The sequence below is a fragment of the Chlorocebus sabaeus genome, chromosome 5 (assembly GCF_047675955.1).
Source record: "Chlorocebus sabaeus isolate Y175 chromosome 5, mChlSab1.0.hap1, whole genome shotgun sequence".
In the NCBI taxonomy this organism is placed as follows: Eukaryota; Metazoa; Chordata; class Mammalia; order Primates; family Cercopithecidae; genus Chlorocebus; species Chlorocebus sabaeus.
The window spans coordinates 86632761-86650246 of NC_132908.1; the positions used below are offsets into that span (position 1 = coordinate 86632761).

The 17486-nt window shown below is 58.5% G+C and overlaps 3 protein-coding genes across 4 annotated transcripts in view; 2 read left to right on the top strand and 1 right to left on the bottom strand.

Annotated features, from left to right (window-relative positions):
* The window catches only part of LOC103233501 (mitochondrial inner membrane m-AAA protease component AFG3L1-like), a 29703-nt gene extending 28131 nt beyond the window's left edge, over positions 1 to 1572 (top strand). Inside the window, 3 exon segments of the mRNA XM_038008068.2 lie at positions 66 to 105; positions 108 to 240; positions 242 to 1572. Of these exon segments, the coding sequence (XP_037863996.2) occupies positions 66 to 105; positions 108 to 240; positions 242 to 371 (303 nt within the window). The 3' untranslated portion in view covers positions 372 to 1572.
* A 1373-nt stretch (positions 1573 to 2945) lies between these two features.
* On the bottom strand, positions 2946 to 16815 carry DBNDD1 (dysbindin domain containing 1). 2 transcript variants are annotated; one of them, XM_038008078.2, is made up of 4 exons: positions 16653 to 16815; positions 6672 to 6818; positions 6172 to 6312; positions 2946 to 4570 (listed from the first exon to the last, which is right to left on the bottom strand). In XM_038008078.2, the coding sequence occupies exons 3-4, from the start codon at positions 6242 to 6244 to the stop codon at positions 4413 to 4415; spliced, it is 231 nt and encodes a 76-aa protein (XP_037864006.1). In that variant the 5' UTR covers positions 6245 to 6312; positions 6672 to 6818; positions 16653 to 16815; the 3' UTR covers positions 2946 to 4412. The 2 variants fall into 2 exon arrangements, with proteins under 2 accessions (XP_037864006.1, XP_007992642.1); XM_007994451.3 differs by lacking the exon at positions 16653 to 16815 and adding an exon at positions 16251 to 16474.
* The window catches only part of DRC4 (dynein regulatory complex subunit 4), a 31963-nt gene continuing 31044 nt past the window's right edge, over positions 16568 to 17486 (top strand). Inside the window, exon 1 of the mRNA XM_038008072.2 lies at positions 16568 to 16693. The gene's annotated coding sequence lies outside the window, so the exon portion shown is untranslated. The remainder of the gene's footprint in view (positions 16694 to 17486) is intronic.

Sequence of the window (17486 nt, forward strand, 5' to 3'; positions counted from 1 at the left end):
CTTGCTTAGGTTTGGTCTGTGAGCGTGTCCTCAGAGCTGTCTGACAGGTGGGCCGTTGTTTCCAGGTGGGCCAGCGGCTCCTGGAGAAGGCAGACGTGGTGGAGCTGCTGGCCCTCGGCCCTTTGCGGAGAAGTCTACGTATGAGGAGTTTGTGGAAGGCATGGGCAGCCTGGAGGAGGACACGTCCCTACCCGAGGGGCTGAAGGGTTGGAACCGGGGACAGGAGGAGGAGGACGTGGAGCAGCCTGTGCAGGGGAGCTCTGCGTAGCCTGTGGCGGTGCCTGCACCTGCTGCTGGGTGGAATTCAGGTGACTGCCACTTACCTGGGGCCTTTGCAAAGCAGCTGTGGGCTCTCACCCAAAACAAATTAGAACGCGACAACTGTGAACGGGCGTTTTAGATCAGGGTGCTCTGAGCCCACATGTAGGGAGTGGGAGTGGACAGAGGGGTACCCTGAGTCCCTGGGTCCAGGGTTAGATGGGAGAGGCCCCAGGGCTCTGGCCCTGTGGTGCTGAGGCTGGCATGAGTGTAACTTCAAGAGGGACTTGTGTGGGGCACCTTCCGTGGAGGCGTGTTGATGTGGCCATAAAGTCACTCAGAGGAGCCTGGGCCCAGCACAGAAACCCTCACGGTTTGGTAGAATTCAGAAAAGGAGGGCGCCAGCCAGGTATCAAGGGTGAGTCAGGTTTCTAAAGCAGCTGTTTGGATTGGTGGAAGCTGATCTGTTGCTCTGTCCTTAAAAAGGATTAAAAAGGAAAGTCCACACCACCCACAGGTGCGTGGCTGAGGGGGGAGGAGGAGCTGTGGGGCCTCACACCTGGGTTCCTCATCCGGGCACCCCCCACCCCCGCCTGCACCTTGGCTCCGTGGCAGCACTGCTCTGAGTGTGAGGGACTTGAGTGGCTTAAAAAACCTGGCCCCTGTCCTTGGGTGGAGGTGGTCTCACTGCAGGATGTATCTGGGTCATCGGTTCGGTTCCTGTGATCCCTTTTTGTTGGAGTCCTAGAGAGGGAAGCTCTGCAGGGCCCCAGCCGGCTCAGGGGTGTTTGTGGAGAGGCCGTGGTCCTGAAGCCTCAGCACGCGGCTGCCTCTGACCCTGGTGCCTGTTCATGAACACTTTTCCTGGGGTTGGGTAGCTCCTAATTTTTATTAGGGAGGCCCCTTCTGGGCTCTGAGCTCCAGGCCCTTTGGTGCCTTGAACTAGGGAGGCTTTGCTTTTTCTTACCTGGGGTGTGTGGGACTCGGTGAGGATGCCCCTTGTGCTGTCTCCAGCACATGACCTACCTCCAGGACTCACTGGGGTCAGCAGCAGGGTCAGCCTCAACCATGCCTTGGGGTGGGGGGATGCGTGTCTAGGTCACCTGGGATGGGACCTGGGGGATGCCCATTTGCAGATGTCCTGGGTGAGCGGCCGTAGGAGGAGGCCCTGCTTGCTGCCCTGGGCACTATTTGTTCTCAGCCTCTCTCTCAACCTAGGCCAGATCAGACACTGGGGCTTTGTAGTACATTTTATAAATTGCTTGTTACGTTGGCCTTAGAGCCTCAAAAATATAATTTCCAACTGGGGGTGAACACGTTCAACTTTTGCCGTTTGTAAAATGCATATCATCGGACTCAACAACTCTCCAGCACTCAACCTTCGTCATGGCCTCCACCAGACCCAGAGTAACTGAGCCACTTGGGGTCCGGTTGGGGGCTGGTCTCAGGTCCCTCAGATGGAGGTGGGGGCGCTTCCTCAGCCCCACCCTGCCCCGGTGACATTGTGGCATCTGGTGGCCTCCGGGATGCAGGGTGATCATGGGCTCATGGCTCCGGCCCCACTGTGGTTCCCTCCAACACCCCCGGGAGAGCCTGGGTGTCCGTTTCGTCACCTCCCAGCCGGCTGCACGCGCCTGGGGTCCTTTATGATGATCTGGGTGTGGGATCCTTGTGCCTCCCCTACTGGGCTGTTCCCTCCAGACCTGTCTCCTCGGCTCCTGCCTTCACCCTCACCTCTTCAGGGCTGTCACGCGCCTTCCCCTCAGCCTTCCTGCGTGTGTCCTTCACAGGCTGTTCCTTATGTCAGTCAGGAGTCGTCTCACCCCCTGAATCAGACACCATTTTCCACGGCCTTTTCCCCCCTGTCCTGGGCGTGACCCGCAGTTTGCCTCATCAGCCTGTCGATGGTGGCTCAGCTGCACCTTTGCTGAGAAGCTCCATCGGCTGGAGTGACACCTGCGGGTGCTGCTGTCTGTGCTGTGGTGGTCTGTGCACCCTGTGGGGACACGAGCCTTCAGCCCCTGTATTTCTCAGCCTGCCTGCCTCCCTCCCTCTGCCAGAAGGGAAGGTGGAATGGGGTGGATCGCGTGTACCTGCCGGTAGCTGTGCATCCTTTCCAGAAGGTACCTCACTGACGGAGGCCGTTTTTTGGGTCCATGGTCGTAGGACACCTGACTGAGAATGTTTATGTATGGGAAGCCCAGGCTTCTCCTCTCAGAGCCCAGCACGGAAACACAGAGACCCATGGGTCTGGCAGAAGGGAGGTCAGCCCTGGCCAGGCTCCGTGGCCATCTTATTTCATGAGTAGTGACAGTGGACAGGAGCTTAGGCCTCATCATGACCTCCCCATGACCAGTGCCAGTGGCCTCTGGGACAGGAATGTGTTGAGAGCGACTCCTTTGCTGGGGAGTGACTCCCTCCCCTGGCCTGGGCCACCTTTACGAACACGTGGGGCAGGACTTTCACTTCCTTAATGATTCCTTCTGTTGTGTAACTTTGGGACTAGAAATCCAGGACACTCATCCCCCAGATGGGACCCAAGTGAGCACAGCAGAGCCCCTGGGCTGCTGCAGCTGGAGAATGATCAGGGCATGGAGCCCAGGTCAGCTCAGTCCGCACCCCTCAGCAGGCACCTCATGCACTCTGGTGTTGGAAAGGAAGAGACTGCAACCAGGCCTTTGAATGCGCAGTGATGCTTTAATCCCACTGTTTGCAAACGAGCTCTGTGGAAGCTCAGCAGGAAGGATGGAAGATGGGGAGGAAGACCCTGGCAGGTGGAGGTGTGGCCAGGGACACAGGCTGCCTTTATGGGACTGAAAGAGAAAGCTGCCTGGCTCTGTGTGACTGGAAACCAGGCAAGGAGACCTGGCCGAGGCAGGAACTGGGTTTACCAGCAGTGCTGAGAGGCAGCGGGTGGCTCAGAAGTGGGAGCAGGTGCTGCCTCTAAAGTCCTGTACACAGAAGGAGCTCAAGGCATGCCTGGGGCATCTCCAAAGCTCTACTGACAGTGAAGGCCAGGAGCCTGTTTTCCTTCCCCAGAAGTGTGCTCATGGGAAATGGGGCTGGGGCAGGTTGGCTTGCGGATGGAAAGTAAGCTTACACTTTCGTATTAAACTCATTCTTTGACTTGCTGTCAGGCGGGAAGCCCATTCTGTGAGCTTCAGCATATAAGCATCGGGAGGGCATGAGCTGGGCCCCCAGACACCCCAGAGCAGAGGGAGCAGGGCCTGTCAGCCGCCTCTGCTGCTGCCGGACACAGACCCACGGGTCCCATGGGCCCCAAACCTGCCCAGCAAGTTTAAGGGCTGTGGGCAGGCCGTGTAACCGGGCAATGGGATGTGAGCAGAAACGAGGATGTGGCCTCATAGTGGGTGCAGGACAGGGAGACGGTGAACCCCTCCCCGAGAGCATTCCAGGAGGTGTCACCAAGTTTCTGAGGCAGTCTGGTGATATTTGGTGTTCTGAGCTAAGGAGGGAATGGACTTGCCTGTCACGCAGGGACCAAGAGAAGCAGGTGCAGGTCTTAGAGCTGAGCCTTGGGGAGGGGACCCTAGTGAGACAGTGCCTCGTGGAGTAGAAGGGGCAGGATGGAAATCAAAGTGGGAATTTTGGGGCCGCTCCTCCATGTGCTTTGCTGGACAGCACATTGTCCCATTAGCCACTACCAAACCTGCCTCTGGCTTCTGAGCTTGGTAGCACAGGTAAGCGCGGAGGTTGGAGCAGCCCCCGGAGTTCCTGGAGTGGCTGTCACAGGCCTGGGTCCCCCTCACCCCAGGGCCGCCATGGGCCACTCCACTCCTCACCACGTTTCCGGCAGTGACTCTGTGGCGTTGTCTTCCTGACTCAGGGCCCAGGAACAAGCTGGACGTAAGGCCACTGGGCTGTGCTTGTGCTGGGTCTCCCAGAGGCATCCAGGGGCCCCATGTGTCCCCCAGGAAAGCCAGCTGGTCTCCACGTGAGGCTAAGACCCGTGCCCAACAGACAAGGCAGGCCTTCGGGCTGGCAGGGAGCTGCCCCCAGGGTGTGTGTCAGGAGGTGACGGCTGGAGCCTCGTGGGGGTGCGAAGTGTGTCTGCTGGGTCAGGACCGCCCAGATCTGCCATCGTGATGTTCTGACTCCAGCCCTGCAGGAGCTGGAGGGCAGGCGGAGATGGCTTAGTCCTCCTGGGGCCTCTCCACAGTGAGAAATGTGTCCAGGACTGTGGCCTGCCGCTCAGGGTCACCTAGGGGCTGCTTCTCGCGGTTCTGCTCAGCCCTTGCCCTCGTCCAGGAAGGGGAGCGCAGGCAGCCAGCCCGGGGCAGCGGGTGCAAACCTAGGGGGGTGCGGGCAGCTCAGCGTGGCCGAGAGGCCTGGGTGAATGCAGCAGGGTTTCAGGTCCCGCGGGCCTCCTGGGCCACTCCTGCCAATGCTCTGCACCGGCCCCTGCACCTGGCATGCACACATCTACCTCTAACAGGAGGCCCCCACCACACACTGGCCCCACCGGAGTGGTGGACATTGTGGTCTGGGTGGGGCCTGGGCACTGCTCCCCAGAGTCACTACAGCCCAGGCTGAGCCTCTCCTGCGTGGTCAAGTGACCCTGGTGGGGCCTCCCCAAACCACCCCCTGGCAGGTGTCCCAGCTCAGCCAACCACTCCCGTGAGCCCTGTAGGCCTCTTGGAGGCCCCATCAGGGGCCTTGTGTCTCCGCGGTGCAGGCTCTGTGGGGCTGGGGATTCCGGCGGCCTGGAGTCTGAGCCCCTCACTCCACCTCCCCAGCCACAGTAGCACATGCCTGGGCTCATGGGCTGGGTGGGAAGAGTTGCCACCAACATGGAGATGGTGGGAACTGGCCAGGGTCAGGCAATGGCCGTGTCCTGGAGGTGAGCTGGGGGCTGACTCACCAGGCCCCATTCCCTCCCAGACACCTGGGGCTGCAGCAGCCCAGGACACACAGGCCGACACCCCTTCCTGACACCTCCAGGAACCAGGGGAGCAGCTGGCCGCTGGCAGGATTCACAGTGGGGCTGGTCCTTGTCCTTTTAATGAGGTCCTGAGTGGCCTGGGGGGTGGGGAAGCAGAGGCCGGGCCAAACTGTCCCACGCAGGGAAGGCTCGGCCCTGATGCTCTCACAGTTATCACTGAAGTTCACACAGGTCACGTCAGTGACCTTCACTGGTCATTGTCAGAAGAGACTAAGGACACGCTGTCGCAGCCTCAGTGGTGAGTCCTGTGCTCTGGTCATGCTGAGCACGTGGCCGTGCCGGGGGCCCTGCTCGCAGGCAGAGTGAGGACACCGGAGCTGAGCACGTGGCCGTGCCGGGGGCCCTGCTCGCAGGCAGAGTGAGGACACCGGAGCTGAGCACGTGGCCGTGCCGGGGGCCCTGCTCGCAGGCAGAGTGAGGACACCGGAGCTGAGCACGTGGCCGTGCCGGGGGCCCTGCTCGCAGGCAGAGTGAGGACACCGGAGCTGAGCACGTGGCCGTGCCGGGGGCCCTGCTCGCAGGCAGAGTGAGGACACCGGAGCTGAGCACGTGGCCGTGCCGGGGGCCCTGCTTGCAGGCAGAGCGAGGACACTGGAGCTGCCTTCAGGCCAATGGCAACACTCCATGGGAATCAGAGGAAGTTAAGTGAGCTGAGGAGGGGCCCGGGCTGGTGATCACCCCCACCTTTCATTCTTGGCCCAATTTATGATGAAAATTCACGTTCATTAAATTCTGCTTTTGAGGGGACAGTGGCTTTAGCCTTCTGTTGTTCACTTGAAAAGTGAAGTTTTAAGCAGCTGTGATGGGGAAATTGCTTCAAGTTGGGCAAATAGCAGCGTGGTGAAATGAAGTGGTGACGGATTCTTGCTAAAACACATGCACACCTCCCAGGACTTCCCAGGGGGCCTCAGCCCACCACGCACACCTCCCAGCCCCGATGCCGGCCTCACCTGCTGGGGACTCAGTGTTGAGGTTCTCGTCGTCCGAGTCAGCAAAGACCTCGGCCAGCTCCTGGTCGGACATGTCGGTCAGCTCCGTGAGGTCCAGGAGGTCGAAGTGGACCTCCAGAGAGGAGACACTGCTCAGAGGCTCTGAGGGCAGAGGGGGTACGGTCAGCCCTCAGGCCCTCCCACAAGGCTGCTTAGAGCCCTGGGGGTCTAGGAGAGTGTGCGCTGTGTCCTCCCACAAGGCCGTGGGTGAACCACAGCTTCCTGCAAAGCCCAGCACCATCAGGATCTGATGGGTGTTGCGTATACTCATGACTAGAAGGCTTTCACTTGACAGGTGGTGCAGCTGAGGCCCAGAGAACCAAAGCTGCAAGAGTCTAGCGCACAGCGCTGGACCCAGAGCCCCCAGGAGTGTTTGGACAGGAGGTGGACCCTGCTGCCTTGTCCCCTGGGAGAGCTCACGGGGTCCTCATAGAGTGCACTGGGCAGGGGGCAGTACTTACGCCTCCTCTCCGTGACCTGCAGGAGCCCTGGTGCTGGTACTGGGATGCCCCCCACCTCCTCCTCCACAGGCGTGTGGCCATTGTCCCCTGTCCCGTGGGCTGGGACGCCCAGCGCAGCCTGCAGCACCTCAGCCTCCTTAACGATCTCTGCATCCAAAGACACAGGGTGTTACCTTGAGACCCACAGGGCTCCCACATCCCCCCAGGACGCGGGGCTGGGTGTGAGGACTTGGCACATCCAGTCCTTTGAAACTCTGGGCAGTGACCAGCAGGTGATGGGATGGCTGGGCTTGTGACCTCATGCCTGGACCCCAGACAAGGGGTTGGGGGGCTTCAAGGAGGCTGCCCCTTCCCCTTGGGCCCTGGCCTCCCCTAGTGAACAAGGGCTCTGAGATCCAGATCACCCTTGGTACTCAAGCACCCGTGAAAGCAGCACCATGCAGGCCTGGAAGTTCCACCAGGGCCCGCGTGGCTCGTCCCAGTGCTGTCCTGGCCTCTGAGTTCTGGCTCAGCCCAGGGTCCCCTGAAGGATCATCCGTGAGTTTCCATGCCCAGCCTCTTGGTCCCCTTCAAACCAGAACAGCCCCTCTCCACTGTTCCTTTTAAAAACCAATGTTGTATTTGAGTTCAGAATAACACATTCTCATTAAATGAAAGTTAGAAACCAGGAGGAATAGGCAGGCCTGCCATTCTGTGATCACTTAGCCACCAACCACGCCTCACAGTCGAGCAAATATTCTTCCAGGTTTTTCCCTTTTTTTTTTTTTTTTGGAGATGGAGTCTCTCTCTGTCACCCAGGCTGGAGTGCAGTGGCTCAGTCTCAGCTCACTGCAACCTCTGCCCCCTGGGTTTGAGCGATTCTCCTGCCTCATCCCCCTGAGTAGATGGGATTACAGGCGTGCACCACCATGCCCGGCTAATTTTTGCATTTTTAGTAGAGACGGGGTTTCACCATATTGGCCAGGCTGGACTTCTGACCTCAGGTGACCCATCTGCCTCGGCCTCCCGAAGTGCTAGGATTACAAGGTGTGAGCCACGGAGCCTGGCCTCATTTTTTCACAAACGTAACTGTTCCTTTTTTTTTTTTTTAAGACAGAGTCTTGCTCTGTCACCAGGCTGGAGTGCAGTGGCATGATCTCGGCTCACTGCAATCTCCACCTCATGGGTTCAAGCAGTTCTCCTGCCTCAGCCTCCTGAATAGCTGAGACTACAGGTGTGCGCCACCATACCCAGCTATTTTTTTTTTTTTTTTTTTTTAGTATTTTTACTCGTGATCCACCCACCTTGGCCTCCCAAAGTACTGGGATTACAGGCGTGAGCCACCGCGCCTGGCCCAACTGTTTCTTTTTTATACTTAATTGTTTTGTCAGACGAGAGCAGGAGGCCCCTTGGCTGCTGACCCAAAGCTAGAGACATTGGCAACTCTTACGTCCATCCCTCCACAGATCCCCTCAGCCCTCCCCAGCTGCTCACCCTCTCATCCAGGGCCACATCATTCTAGCAGCCACCTCACTTGCCACAGGCAGCCAGAGAGTCCTGTTAGCTAGAGTCAGGCCTGTCCCTGGGGGCATGCTCCCCTGTGGCCCTAGGCCCTGCAGGTCCCTCTCTTAGGGAAGAGACAAAGCACTTGCTTTTTGCCCCCACCCATTGCCCCTGCAGGAACCTGTTTCCAGATGGCCCTCCTTCCCTCAGCTGCTTCCTGGACCCTGCGTGGCAGGGGCCTTCTGGGGACACCAGCACTTCCCCCCTGAGTGGGTGCTCAGCACACGCTTGTCAGATGGACAGGTGCCCTCCCGCTTCTGCCAGGAGCACCCTGAGGACCCTGTGAGGTATTTTTGGCAGCCCCCAGTGGTGAGCACTGATCGTAGCTGGATGTGCTTGAAGCTGAGGGGAGCAGCCGGGATTCGGTGCCAACAGCTGCCTGGGAGGGGTGGGCCTGTCCTCCCCCATGGCACTAGCTGGCAGCCTAGATACTGCCAGGTGAGCCTGGTGGGTCAGCAGCGTCCGTCCTAGCGCACCCCCACCCCTCCCCAGCGGAGCCGATGGAGCTGCAGGCCCGCAGGTGCCCGGCCTCCTGAGTGAGGAGCACCAGTGCAGGGCTGGGAGGTCCCCATTGGCTTAAGAACTGGGCAGTGTGGCTGTAGGCAGGTGACCTGGCAGCGAGCCGAGTGTTAGGCTCTGCCTGGGCAGCAGCCCTGTGGCCTGACAGTGGCCCACCTGCCTCCTGTCTGAGGAGCCGAGTGCTGTGTCATCGCATGGCCCATTTCAGGCCTGGGGGTTGGGCCGGCTGGACGGGGCCCGCAGAATCTGGTTTCTGCCTCTCCACTGGCATCTGGAATGAGGTTTCTGAGCATCCTAAAGGGTCAAGTTACTGGTGTCTTGGCCCACCCCCAAGTCCAGCAGGGATACCTGCCCGCCCAGAGGGCACAGGGGACAGGGGATGAGATGTAGACTCTGTTCTAAGGCTGTGAGCAGGGGGACCTCCCGGACATCAGCAGGAAGAAGGCTGCTTGACCACTGTCCGTAGCGCTGAGGGGGCGCCCAGGGGAGGGGACGCTCCCAGGAGACCCAGCCTGGCCCTTGGGCCCTTCCTCAAGGAGAGACAGTGTAGCCCACAGCCCCAGGTCCCTGCCCACAGTGTGCTCATGTCCTGCTGGACGGTGCTGTGGTCACCGTTCCAAAATGCTTCCACACAACTCAGAGTGGTGGCCATGGCTACAGAGGGCGTAGCTCTGTCCCAGCCTTGAGTCTCAGGAGGGTGCTGCAGCTGGCCCTGAGGGTGTGGCAGGGGCCTCAGACCTGCCAGGTCCAGGACAGAGCAGGGGCTGTCCCTCTGGCACAGCTGATCCAGACCCTGAGAGCAGGTACGAGTGGGGAACCAAGGTGCAGGGTAAGTCACTGGCCAGGAGGCCCTGCTCTCAGGATCCCCAGCTGAGGAGGCTACAGGGGCTCTTACCTCCCCAGGTTTATAGGCCAGGCATGTCCCCCATGGGCACCCTCACCCCAGAGCAGGACTCTGGGGGATAGCCCTCAGCTCCACCTCTGTCCCTCCCTGCCCCTCCTTCTGCCCTGAGGTGCACCCCCTCCTATTTTTTCTTTCTTTCTTTCTTTTTTTTGAGATGAATTTTTGTTCTTGTCCAGGCTGGAGTGCAATGGCGCGATCTCGGCTCACCGAAACCTCCGCCTCCTGGGTTCAAGCGATTTTCCTGCCTCAGCCTCCCGAGAAGCTGGGATTATAGGCATGCACCACCATGCCCAGCGAATTCTGTATTTTTAGTAGAGATGGGATTTCTCCATGTTGGAGGTCAGGCTGCAATGTCAGGCTGGTCTCAAACTCCTGACCTCAGGTGATCCGCCCGCCTCAGCCTCCCAAAGTGCTGGCATTATAGGCTTGAGCCACCGCGCCTGGCCTCTCTCTCTCTCTTTTTTAAGAGACAAGGTCTCCCTGTTGCCCAGGCTGGAGTGCAGTGGTAAAACCATAGCTCACTGCAGTCTCAACTTCTTCGGCTCAAGCGATCCTCCCACCTCAGCCTTCTGAGTAGCTGGGACCATCACTCCTGGCTAATTAAAATGTTTTCTGGTAGAGACAGGGTCTTGCCATATTGCCCAGGCTGATCTCGAACTCCTGGGTTCAAGCGATCATCCACCCTGGCCTCCCATCCCCTCCTCTCTGGCAGCCCCCTGACATCAAGGAAACCTGGGGCAAGAGCAGTTCTGCAGAGAATCTCTGTGGGGACAGCACCCTCAGAAGCAGGGTGGGGCAGGTGGTTCTGGGTTAGTAATGACAGCTGGGTGTGGTGGTGCACACCTGTGTGGCGGCTCCTCGGGAGGCTGAGGCAGGAGGACCCGCCTGAAACCCAGGAGGTCAAGAATGCAGTGAGCTATGATCGTGCCACTGCATTCCAGCCTGAGCAACAGAGCAAAACCCTGCCTTAAAAAAAAAAAAAAAAAAAAGGCAGTGGCTTATGGTTTTCTAGGACAGTCCCAGCATTCTGTGTTTATTGACTAACTCCATTCTCACCTCACCCTAACTCCCAGCTACACGGGGAAGACTCTGAGATTTGTACTTGAGAGGAAGAAGCTGAGGCACAGAGTAGCTCAGCATCTGTCCCCAGCATGCAGCACAGGGCTGGCCACAGACGCAGCTGGAGCTCTCAGCCATCACCTGTCAGCCTGTTCCTGATCATGGCGTGGGGATGGGAGACAGGATCCTGGTTCAGGGCCCAGCAGAGGCAGCAGAAAGTCCCTCACTTGCTGGCTTAGGTTCCCTGGGTCCTGACCCCAGGGGAAGTGGATCTCTGAAGGAAGGTGGGACAGAGGTGGAGTCTCCCCTTGTAGCCCCCCTCTCGCTGGGCGGGGCCCCTCATCCAGACGAAGGCTCTCATTCATTCACCCAACCAAGACTTCTGAATCGCCCTCCGTTCTGGGGACATGGCCTAGACAAAATAGATGATTCCTGCCCTTCTGAGGGGCAGTCAGTGCAGGGACCAGTGTGGGGCTGTGCTCCCATTTTAGGGAGGATCTGGGGAGGGTGCTCTACCAAGACTTGGAGGAGCAGCCTGGAGGTGGGAGGGAGCCGTGTGATACTGGGGGGAATGTGCATAAGGGCCCTGAGCAGAGCGCATCTGAGGACAGCTAGGGGCTGTGAGGCGGGGCAAGGGTGGGTGTTTGCAGGTTGTGTGGACCTTGTCAGGACTTCGGTTTCTACGCCGAGTGAGCTGGAAGAAGCTGCTGAAGGGTTTGAGCTGAGTGGGACAGCATCTACCTGAATTTTTTTTTTTTTTTTTTTTTTTGAGGTGGAGTCTCTGGTGCCAGGCTGGAGGGCAATGGCGCAATCTCTGCTCGCTGCAAACTCCACTTCCTGGGTTCAAGCGATTTTCTTGCCTCAGCCTCCCGAGTAGCTGGGATTACAGGTGTGCACCACCATGCCTGGCTAATTTTTGTATTTTTAGTAGAGACGGGGTTTCACCCTGTTGGCCAGGCTGGTCTTGATCTCTTGATCTCGTGATCTACCTGCCTTGGCCTCCCAAAGTGCTGGGATTACAGGGGTGAGCCACCGTGCCCGGCCAATACCTGCATTTTTACGATGAGGCCAGCAAGGCACAGTCCAGCAGGAGGTAAGTCTGCAGGCACTGCTCCCACCATCCTCCATGTATGCTGGGTGCCCTCTGCTTGTGCTGGGACAGGGACCCCAAGCAGGACCTCAACCAAACAGCAATCCCCTCCCCCATCTTGCACTGGAGAAGGGGCATGGGAACGCCAGCAGTCCTCATTATAGATCCTGGGGTCCCAAGGGACCACAGACAGCTTCTGGGACAAAGCTCTAGCCCAGTGGAGCTACACAGCAGCCCTGTGTGGAATGAATATCATAATTGACAGTGAATATCATAATTGAAGCATCTTTTCAGCCAGGCGCGGTGACTCACGCCTGTAATCCCAGCACTTTGGGAGGCCAAGGCAGGCGGATCACTTGAGGCCAGGAGTTCGAGACCAGTCTGGGTCAACATGGCAAAACCCCATCTCTACTAAAAATACAAAAATTAGCCGGTGTGGTGGTGCGTGCCTGTAGTCCCAGCTACTCAGGAGGCTGAGGCAGGAGACTCGCTTGAACCTAGGAGGAGGAGTTTGCAGTGAGCAGAGATCATGCCACTGCACTCCAGCCTGGGTGACAGAACGAGACTCTGTCTCAAAAAAAAAAAAAAAAAAAAAAAAAAAGAAAAAAAGCATCTTTTCATATTTCTACATTCCTGAGAGCAACGCATCTATAGCTAATGGTGTCAGCGTTGATGGGATTCAGTCCTGTAAGCATTTGAAGCCACCAGGTATCTAGTCTGATCCTTCCCCACCTCCCTTTGTCAGTGGCCTGGTCTTTATTCTGTAAACTCTGGTGCCTTGGCCTGTGTTGAGGCTTTGGGGAAGGAAAATTTGGAAGATGCAGCTTTTCCCATCAGGACACTAATTTTTTGGCCAGAAGAATGTGATGCCAGGGACACACAAGACCTGAGCACCCAGGAGGGGCAAGATTGATCTTGGCATGAAGAGCGTGCAGCTGCTGTAAGGCATGCTCGTGATTCCTCTAGTGACTGAACCTACCGTGTAATACAGCATACAAATACGTGTTCTGTAACCATATCAGTAAAGCTGTGGTCAACAGCAGGCTATTAGCAGTTAAGTTTTTGGGGAGTCAAAGGTTCTATGTGGATTTCTGACTTTGAGGGAGGTTGGCGCCCCTAACCCTTATGTTGTTGATGAGTCAGCTATACACGCATGTCCACAGCGTGATTTGCAGGAGCCCAAAGTGGAAGCAATCAAATGCATGTCAGTAGCTCAATGGATAAACAAAATGTGATTCAGCCCAAGAAGGACCGCGGCACCGACACAGGATACCACGTGGATGAGCCTGATCACCTCATTTGAGTGAAAGCCAGGCCCAGAAGGACTAATACTGCATGACACCGTTCTTACGAAGTGTCCAGAATAGGCAAGTGCATAGAAATCTGATCAGTGATTGTCAGAGGCGGTGGGGGGGGTGGGGGCAGTGGAGAAGGGGAGAATGGGTATGGGTTTTTTTGGGGGGGGGTAATGAAGATATTATAAAATTAGATAGTGGTGGTGACCTCACAATTTTGTGAATATACTAAAACAGTGAGTTGCACACTTCAAAAGGGTGAACTGTATATGTGAATAATATCTCAATTTAAAAACAATCCTCAATGGAAACAAAGGTTGATCTTGGCTGGAGTTGATACTCGCATACACTGTGAGTCAGCACGCACCAGACCCCCAGGCTCAGCCCCAGAGCAGGCTGGGACTGGGTAGAGCGAGAAGCATCAGCTCCAAGCAGCTTGTATCTAGTTCCTGGCTGCATTCCTAGGACCGAGCACACAGTAGGTGCGCAGTGAACAAATGAGGGTGAATCAAGGAGCCCACTAGCCCATGGTTAGTAAGGAGCTGTGCTCGGAATCACCCAGGCCTGTCTGACACCCTCTCAACAAGCTTGTGGGGAGAAAATTTCACGGGCAAGACCTGCTGCTTTTCCCAGGGTGGGAACCAGAGGCTCAATGCCAGGCAGGCATGGGGGCAGGTGCTGGCAGCCCCCAGGGTCTCCAGGGCCAGGGCAGAGGCAAGCAGGTGTTTCTGATGCCCCAGGAAGGACCCCGGAGTGTGGGGTCACAACAATGTTCTGGTCCTTACCCCAGCACAGCCCCTATCAAGAGGGACCCAACCCCCCTGCAGGGGCTGCTGGTGCCCTGGCTGATGAGTGGGCACTGAAGCAGCACCCCAGTGAGGGAACCAGGAGTTGGGGTACCTCAGCCCAGCCCCCAGGCTTCCCTGAGGGCTGATGCCCTGTGCTCTGCTGCTGACCTATTTTCCAGCACATTCTCGACTGGAAAACTTGGCCCAAATCCTGTTCCCCGTTGTGTGCCCAGGGCCCTGCCCAGAGCATCGAGAAGGCACTTGGCACACACCACTGTATGGATGAATGAGCTAATGAAGTGAATGAATGAATGTCATAAACTAAATGGCTGCAGGGAAGGCAAGATGGTCGCAGAGGCAGGGGCCATCTGCCCCCCATCCCCCAGCACCTTCCTCTCTGGATTTGGACCCCCAAAGCATTTCAGGGATGCTGGGGTAGCCCTGTCTAGACTCTCAGCCTCCTGAGGATCCCTCTCTCTCTCCCTGTGGTCCCTCGGGCAGACTGAGTTGGGGCGGGTTACAGCCCTGGCTTCCAGGTGGGGCCCTCAGCGAGGGCACACGTCACATTCCTGCGCACACATGCACCTCCGTGTTCTGCATTTCATATTAAGAAATAATTCCTTTAGGTGCAAAAATAGTGTTTTAATAATGCTTTATAAAAATCGTAGTTTACAGATATTTCTGAATTATTTATCAGTGAAATAATATGTCTAGATTTGGTTCAAACCACTAATGAAGGGAGGTTGGTGGTAGTCTGGAGAGGAGGCTGTGGGCCTAGGGGCTGGGATATCACACATGGGCCTTTGTCCTGCTGTTCTCTCTACTTTTGTAAGGTTTTCAAAAGTAAGTGATAAGTAATGACAGTTAGAGTCACCAACGTGTGATCTCATGAGGTTCCACAAAGTAGGCATCACTGGCCACTTTGCAGACAAGGAAACAGGCATTGGTGTCAAGAGTGTGAGCCCTCAGAGGACAGGGCCCTATCTTCCCACTAAGTCCCCACCCCAGGGAGGGTAAATACCTGTGCACTGATTGAGTCAGGTATCTGAAGCTCCCAGCCAGTAAGTGATGGGCTCAGAAACTGAACCTGCTTTCTCTGCCTTTTAAGCTGCTGGGAAGTCCTTTTTTCCCAAAGGAGGAGGGAAAAGAGATTAACCTCCACTCCCAAATGCCTTGGGCTTGCAGAGCTGTCTCCACTGACAGACATGGAAATTGAGGCTCAGAGGGGCTTGACTGCCCACAGTTCACAGCTGTAAACAGGTCTGAGACCCCCAAGCCCTCACTCTCAACTTCCAGGCTTCCTATGTCCACAAAGCTGCTATTGGGAAGACCCAGGGGACTGGGACTATCAGTGTTAAGAAAGAAATCTGATCCCTCCCACAAATGACAAAACAAAACCCAAATCCACCAGCCCTGGGGCATTCGTCCCTCCACCTTGGACTGCAGATACACAGGGTGGGTGGACCTGCTCCTCCTGGGGACGCCGCTGTGTGTGGCTGGGGGACTGAGAGGTTCCCACGTAGTTACAGAGTGGCAGGCTGGCCTGTGCCCTCAGGTACCTGCTGGCTCCCTGGAGTGGGACCTCTAGGAAACCAGGAGGTGGTGGGCTTGGCTGGGCAGGTGGAGGTGTCTGCAGTTTGCATCCAAGTTCCTACCTAGGCCAATGGAACCCCGAAAGCCCTTTTGGAAAAGGCTCTGGGAAGCGGGGAGAGTCTGAGAGCTTTCTTCCCGTTACCAACTCCAAGGTCCTGCGGTAGGGCCTCCACCATCAGGGCAGGGAGCGCTCCACGGGCACCTACCCTCCCTGGTGAGCGTGCGCCTGGGCCGCGCCCGGACCAGCCACGCTTGCAGCTCTGGAGCCCCCGGCAGGCCGCACCCGTGCATGCCCCACGCCCCCACCAAGACGCATCTCAGCCCCTCGCCCCTGGCAGGATCCCTGCCACGGTCTACGGCCCTCGCCCCGGGGACTCGCGGCTGGGCGAACAAAGCGGACGCGCTTGCAAGCGACCAGCGTCGCCCCCACGCCCCACCGACAGGGACCCCAAACTCCAGCCTCGGAACGCCCCTCCCCCGCTCCCCGGGTCACCGGCTGACTCTGCTGGGAGGGGGCTCAGGACGAAACTCCGGGCCACCCACCAAGGAGCATGCCTGGCACGGCTTCCCGGGCCGGGAACGCAGAGAACAAGGGGGCGGAGACTCGGTCTGTGTGCCCCCAGCCCCGCGCGGGGACCGCGCCCAGGAGGTGCCCCTGGCCCGCCGGACGCCCCCGAGTTGCCAAAGGGGTCTCCCGGGAGCCGCGAAGGGTGAGCCCTGGGGGGAGGGGCTGCGGCTCGCTGCGGGAAAGCGCTGCTCGGGGGTCTCGGGGGCTGGGGCTGAACTCACCTCCGGGGCCGGCGCCCTCCGGGGGCTCCATGCGGCCGGCGGGGTCTGGGAGGGGCACGGGCGACGGCGGTGTCGCCTGGCCCGGGCGCCCCAACAGCTGCGGCAGCTACTCGGCCCCGGCTCCAGGCGCAGCGCATCGGGGCAGCAACCGGGGGGCCGCGGCGGCAGGGAGGAGCCCGCGGGGCGGGGCGCGCAGCTGCTCCCGGGCCCCGGCCCCCTCCCAGCGCCCCCCCAGCCGCAGGACAGGTGCGGCCCCGCCCCGGCCCGCGCGCGCCCCCTGCCGGCCCCCGGCCCCGCGGACGCCTCCCCCGCCGACCCTTCCCTCGTGGGCCGCGCCCCGCCCCGGGACCCCGCTGCGACCTCCCGACCCCGGCCGGGCGTCCGGGGCTCCTGCGCACTCACTCGGCAGCCGCGCCCGCTTGCGTCCTCTTGTTCTCTTTCAGGTGCGTGCGTGTGGTGCGCCGACTGCGTGCGGGCGCCCCTCGGGGCTGGCGAGGGGCACAGGAGGGGCCTGACTCGGGCGGGTAATGACAGAATCGCAGAGCGCACTGGATGGTGTGAATTAACGCGGGGGGTGGGTGGGGGCGAGGACGTGTACCTGGGAGGCTGGAAGGGGCGGGGTGGGGGATGGGAGGCAAGGAGAGGGCGGCGGGGCCCGGGCTGCAGAGAGCGCCCAGGCAGTTTCGATGAAATCCCACCTCCCAGCAGGCGCTCAAACCCCCGCCGCGTGGGGCGGACTCTCTCAGCCCACAGAGCTCTCGTGCAGTGTCTCCCTGCTTCTCCCACTGATCCTAAGAAGAAGGTATCCTTTCAGGTGAAGAAGCACAGAGACCTTAGGTAACCTGTCCAGCGATGCAGTCGGGTGCTGAGAAGCTCTGACTCCAGGCCCGTGCTTTGCACTTGAAACAAAACAAACCAAACCAAAGTGTCAGGTAGGAAGAATTTGTTCCCAGCTGGGAGTGAAAAAGGCAATGAACTTGACAGATGGACTCGGGCGGCCCAGATTGCAGGAAAGGCTGTTTCAGAGGCCAGTGGTCCGTTCAGCTTCCACTAACCACAGTCAGACCTCAAGGCCCTGGCTGCCCGGCCCAGCCTGACTCCTGCCCCAACTCCGGTTACGGGGGCATGTCTTTGAGTCTGGAAGTCAGTGGGGCAGGCTTTTAGTTTCCGTGTTTCTTTAGTTTACAAAACAAACAAAAACTGCTGTTTAAAAGCCTCTGAAATGATTTCATGACC